The 6675-nt window shown below is 34.3% G+C and overlaps 1 protein-coding gene across 1 annotated transcript; it reads right to left on the bottom strand.

Moving 5' to 3' along the window:
- Nucleotides 1-1001: 1001 nt before the first annotated feature.
- On the bottom strand, nt 1002-6099 carry LOC107786599 (WD repeat-containing protein GTS1). Its single transcript, XM_016608112.2, has 8 exons — nt 5818-6099; nt 5523-5730; nt 5331-5426; nt 4905-4979; nt 4138-4248; nt 3431-3522; nt 1956-2040; nt 1002-1643 (listed from the first exon to the last, which is right to left on the bottom strand). Exons 1-8 carry the CDS (start codon nt 5955-5957, stop codon nt 1290-1292), a joined length of 1161 nt encoding a protein of 386 aa, XP_016463598.1. The 5' UTR covers nt 5958-6099; the 3' UTR covers nt 1002-1289.
- Between the last annotated feature and the right edge of the window lie 576 nt (nt 6100-6675).

The following is a 6675-nucleotide window of genomic DNA, read 5'->3' as shown; positions in this document are numbered from 1 at the left end:
TTAGTTTAACAACTATTCTGATCAAACCTATATATGTCCGTGAAACTAAAAGGCCATGAGGATTGTACCAAAGTATAAATTATTTCACAGTTTCTAATGGAACTAAGCTCCAAAGTTAAATAAAGTAAAAATCGTACCGGATTTCCATACCACAAGATGGAGTAGAAATGATACAATGTGACTTACTTGGAATATTATCCTTATCCGATAAAAGATGTAGCAGATAAAAACATATCTTTCCAGTTTCTTATTTCACTGGATACAATTAAGAAAAACCTTTCAATTAACAATTGCACATAAAATTTTGCAAAGATAAGAAAGAGTGAATGGGTTTAGAAGGATGAAAAACTTATCTTTGCATTATCATCCAAAATAGTTTTCGTTATACTTGATCTCATTGTCTGCTTATAATTCTAACATACTAACGATATGAAATATCAACTTATCACTTGGCAAAGCAGCAAAAGCAATTGTGGCTCCCATGGAAGGCTTTCATCTCTTATAGGATATGAAGAATATATCAATTAGTGCTGATAACGTGTTAAGAAACTTAGCTCAAAGTAATAATATAAAATAAGAAAATAGACAAGAATGTAGGGAGCAAGAGATGAGAAATTCTTATTTCTTTCATATATTCAAGTATGTACAATGTGATGCCCAAACGCTCTATTTATAGTATGATCTTAAGGTAATACAAAGGGATGTCATGGTATATTAACTTTTGAGAAGTTATGAAGGTGTGAGAGTTACAACCATAATGATAAGAGAAGTAGTGGGAGGTTAATAGAGAAGATTAGTTGGAGTAACTTCTTTAGGAATTATAGACATCCACTACATAATATAATGTTTATAACAAAATCAGCTATGCAAAATTTTCACTTTATTATTACATACTCGGAAGATTCATAAGAGATCGATTATCTTCACATTTACTGCCAACCTATCAATTATCAGATTCAGAATTTGGATCAAATATACTTGACATGGGTTCATAGGCAGAGTGAACAATCAAAAATTCAGTAATGGGACAATTACTGGTTTCCATCAGGATAATCCAAAGATGTATTACACTTGCTCTTGTGCGTCCTCACAATCTTATCGAGCTCAAGCGCCTTCCCAAAATAATTATAAAAAAAGAAAAGAAAAGAAAAAAGGAACAAACCAAGAAAGATCGCATTTTGCAAAATGAAGCAAGCCTGACCGGTGAATTACGACAACATTGATATAATTATGAGACATAATATAAAAAACTAATATACAACATAATCTTCCATCCAAAGGAAAAATTGCTAATACGGAGAATGTCTGCTCTTTCTGCGGGTCTTCTCCGATTTCAGAGCAAGAGTAGAGATCCATGATTGGCTATTATCGGAACCATCAGACAGCCAGCAACATAGGCGGCCATCTTCACCACCTGTCCATCCAAAAATACCGTGGTTATCCATGGTCTCACCTGGCACGCCAGACAAGACACTCCTAATAATGCCTTCATGTCCACCGCTCAAAACTGCTTCCGGAGGACCAATGGCTCGCATTTCTTTATAATTTACAGGGAAATAGGCCAAGGAACCACCATTCGCCCCGCCAATCACCCAGAAATGGTCTTCCTCCACTGAATAGTGGCAATCAACAAAATAATCAACCTGCCATCAGAATTTAAGCCAGAATAATCTATTTATGCTCCATCTAAACTCGGATTTATTGCCTTCAATACCGGAGCACTTTATATATTTATCCAAGTTCTCCGATATCTTATATATCCTTTTATTTCTTTTTTCTAAAACTAACATGTGCAGAACATTGCAGTTGCCAAGTATCGAGGATAGATCACTGCCAACAGCAAACTAGGATAAGTTTGTCTTCTTTTTGAACAACATACATGTGTCAGATTTTTAACAAGAATAGAGAAATTAGTTTCATGAATAGAGAAAATGAATAGGTGTACAGTCACATACATGGTCTGTGATCCAGCTCTTAGAGGCTAAAGCTCTAGCATCCTCAAAACTGGCTTCAATTCTTTCATCTTTCCAGTCCCAGAAACTGCACCGAAAAAGAAATCTATACTATATTAAAAGCACAAAGGCCCTTAGCGAAATATCGCTCGCCTTTTTTACCCTTTAAAAATATATTTTAAGTTGGATAAAATTGTCATTAAATATTTTTCTAATATTTAGGGACTTTAAAATCAAGTACATTTTGTTTATCTAAATCTTCTTTATTTAAACTATGCATAAAGTCTGATATTTAGGACTTCAAGTGGACTAAGATTTTAAATTAATAATATTTTTTGTTTAACTGGCAAAGGAGTAATACTACCCAGACAGAAATTAAATCTCCATATATACGAGATATACAAAAAAAGGAATAAAAATATATTTCTTGCCACAAAGTTCATCCAGTTGTCTACAAGACTTGGTATTCTATGTATGCACCAAAAACTTATATAAAATTAAAAGCGCTAATTGACTTTTAAACTCTTTAAAGTAAAGTTTACATTAAACGAAAATAAATTATAAATTTTTTATTGTCTGAGTAATATTTTAGAACTTTGAAACCAATTAAAATTTTGGTTATTATCCTTATTTGAACTATGTTAGAAGTCCTAATATATGGGGATCCAAAATCGATTAAAAGTTAATCTTATAAGTTCTTTCTTATTTGAGCTATATAACACAACTATAACATCTTCCACACTAACTTTTTTTATTACTATTTAGCACTTTAAAATTAATTAAATTTTATTTATTAAATTTATTCGTATTTGAACTATGTAGAAAATTCAAATATTTAGAATTTTAAAATTAATTAATTAAAATTAAAATTTTAATTAATTTTAAGTTCCTAAATATTAAGATCTTAGATACAATTAATTGATTTTACAGAACTAATTAACCATAATTCCTTCCATTTTATCATTGAACTATATCTATGAACTATAGTACATAGTCGTATTATATTTGTACTACTTTCCTACTTTATAGTATTTTTATATTCATCGTAAACTCCGCTAACCCCCTCAACCTTTAGGGTTATTAGATAAAATTACCTCAATACACATAATTATTATTTTCTTTAACTCAAAATGAAATTCTAAATATACTTCCAAAATGATAATAATAGCATGGTAGGGTGTACATAGTTTAACAATATATTTATAATTTTTTAACGATTTATACTTATTAACACAGGGTACGCGCATTGCGCGTGAACCCTAAGATTAGTAAAAATAAAACACCGAGGGTGAGAATTTCAGATTTCTCCTCCAAAAAGTAAAAACGGCTAGATCATCTTCAGAGATATGTACAACCAGGAGAGATGCACAATAACATGCAAAAGACACCAACTGTGCCAAGGGACCAAAATTTAGCATAAAAGACAATTGGCAAGGAGCCAAATGAAGCATATTAGGATAATATGGAAATTATAATACCTTAAAGTTTCAATATGCGTTAAACACCAAAGCTTCTGATTCTTCTCCCCAAGAAATCCCACTTTTCCAACAGAGGTTCCCACATTGAGGACCTGTAATTACATCTTGGTATAAGTAGCAGACAACGATAAAAAAGGAACTGAAATCTACTTAACAGAAGATAGAAACATGAAAACACTGGCAGAGCTTATTCATCAATAAAACCACAATATCCCAGGTTTTGCTTCAAAGTTAGCTAAATGTCTACATTGTACTGACACTAAACTAGCAATTTCAAAAGTGAAGAAAATATAAAATCAATAACCTCATGAGAAGAAGACAATGTGTCATATCCTCAGCGTGGATGGAGGTCGTGTTCTCGTAAGAAGAGATGCCTGAAAATTTTACAACTAGAATGTACAGAAACTACTTATTTTTCTTTTGAGTACTAGTTAACCGAGCTCATGAAAGTTTTCAGTAGCAATCTGGCATATCTCTATAGAGGCAAAAGCATGGATTTCAGAAAAAGCTTCATAATATGGTAAGACATAAGACATGCTATTGATTTACAGCTAGTGTAGACTTTTCCACCTAAAGTTTTCAGGGACTGCACCATCTCAAAGCAGTTGTAGTTATAATTATTAATTTTTTCATGAGGTAGTTATAATTATTATTTAAATAAACAAAGAGAAAATATAAAGGACTGCAAAAGTTATTTTTTGACATACCGATACCAAGTGATCATCATCGTTGATATCTCCACCAGTATCAAATAGACATATCAATCCATCAACAGATGCGGAAATGAGTTTATCATCATAGCCTGGAATGAAGTGCACCTAAAAGCGACCACAAGCAACAAAATAGACTTCAAGATACAAAAAAAGAAAAGATAAAAGACTCCAAAAGATTATGCATTTAGTATCATCAAAAGCATAAATAACTCTGCATCCCAGCAAGGCCGGTCATTAATTTTCTCTGCTCCTTGTCTTAGATAGTTAGGGGAACATGCAACGAATGTCAAAATCATATCTGTGTATTGTGGAGCAGCCAATCAGATGACTGATAGTATAAGCAGGTTCAGTGCAACTTCCAAATCAGTCAACATTTCAATGATATAATCAAGACTATGGACAAATTAGCACTTAAGAGTATAATTACGTCTCAAAAATACTAACTTCAAAAACATGCTAATGATTTAGAGTAAAACCATTATCTAGTATACCCATATCTTATCTTTATTGTGTTGCCATCAGAATACAAAGGAAACTTCAGATTATTCAGCTCTTAGAAATGCGAACTAGGAAATTTCATATTATTCAGCTCTTAGAAATATAATTTGCAATGCTGTAGTAACAAGAGTGTGAATTGTTCTAGCACTGACGAGAAAACTATTGTATAGAACATTAATTGTAAGAACATCAAAGTATACTCCACCACCTATTGACAAAATGTGCACAGGGAGATGAGTCAATAAACTAGTATAGTAACACACCTGCGTAACATCTTCGGTATGAGAATCCTCCAAGCAGGCAACCTGGCGCTTGGTCCTCCAATCCCAGAAGAGTAGCTGTACAAAATAACCACAATGCGATGTCAATTGCCACATATCTCATACTACTAAATAGAGCTGAGTAATTTCATGTGCCTCAGTTAAAAGAATAATCTAAATCACATCTCTCATGTAATAAAATGGTTCTTTCGAATTATTTCTGGAAAAGCTTCAAGCAATTGGAGGTTGAAGCAAGCAGTCAATAGCTTATGACAGACCAAACTAAATAATTTGAATCATATATATAGTTAAAACAATTTTTTTCTTAACTACACAGACACACAAACACTAAGTTTTGCAGTGCTTCTACGAACTTAAAATTCTACCAAAATAGACCACTGCTAATTTCGCGGATACAAGGGGTAGTACCTGAGGATTACAGCCAGCAGCAAGCAGATTGTGATTGGCTCCACCGAAGGAGAAACTAAATATCTCTTGAGAAGGGCCACCACTTACTGAAAACACCTGCATTCCATCTATTTGATATCAGAAATAAAATAACAACAAAACGTGATAGCACATATTACAAATGCATATAAATAGTTTAAAAAAAAGTGGAACCTGCTGAAAAGACCTGGTATCCCAAGCTCTGAGAGTACCATCGGAAGAGCAAGAGTATAGTACATGTGGCGATGAAGGACCTGAAAAGGCAATTTGATTAATGGTGGAGGAATGACCATTACATTCCCCAATGTAATGTCCTGTTGCGGCTGAGTACAATTTAATTGCATTAGTTGAGAGTGATACCGCCATTGATGTCCAGTCATTTCTGTAAATACGTTCAGTGAGAATTCTATGTTATGTAGGGGACAAAAATTAATACATAAGAATCGAGCGAAGGAAAAAGAGGAGATACTTGGGAACGATTTGGAAAACGTAATCGTCGCCGAAGTTAGTCTGAATAGAGTTTTTGATACCAAAACGCTTAGAAGAAGTGTTGGGAATAGGAAGAGGGAGCGGTTGTTGTTCTATCTCCATCTCTTCTGCGCCATCCATTTTCTTTGTTGCTCCTACTACTCTCTCTTCTCTCGGGGAGGAAAACAGTGAAGAAGCAAAGCTCCGGCTCGGACACAAGGGTTTAGGGTTGGACTTTTTGTTTTTCTTAATTTAGATTTTAGGGTTGGACTGAATAAGCTCCAATATTAGTAAGTTTGACGGTTACCAGAAAAGCATGTGGTGCAGCGCATAAGGCTGCTACTGCACGTTGCAGGTTCAAGCCCTAAGTATGGAAAAATATTTGATAGGACGCGCTTTCCCCTCAATGGAGCCCTATTCGGCGCGAATTCGGATGTAGTTGAGCTCCAATATAGATACCGGACACCGGATGAGAAACCCAAAAAAAGTGTTTGACGATTGTACAAAAGTTAAATTTAAAAAAAATAAAAAAAAGGTTGACCAACTTGTATAATGTACTCACGAGTAGTGTGGTGAGATAGATAAAAAGATCTCAGAAATGGAGATCACACAGTAATGCACGCATAAGTCTTATACAGTGGCGTAAATCTGTATACGGTCAAAATCGGGCTTTCCTAATTTTGTATGGCTAATCGAAATCAGGGTGGCAGACCAAGGCTCGGCCTCGCATTGTATCGAACCATGGTATGAGATGGATTGCTAAGCTCATGAATCAATGACCGATCAAGATCGAGACAGGTCGTGATCGGATCGAAGCGGGAAAGAAATCGAGCGAGATCGAATGACGCCTGCTAAGTCG

This window comes from Nicotiana tabacum, chromosome 22 (assembly GCF_000715075.1).
Source record: "Nicotiana tabacum cultivar K326 chromosome 22, ASM71507v2, whole genome shotgun sequence".
Classification (NCBI taxonomy): domain Eukaryota; kingdom Viridiplantae; phylum Streptophyta; class Magnoliopsida; order Solanales; family Solanaceae; genus Nicotiana; species Nicotiana tabacum.
The sequence above is the reverse complement of the archived record's forward strand: the minus strand, read 5'-3'. Positions and strand labels throughout refer to the sequence as shown.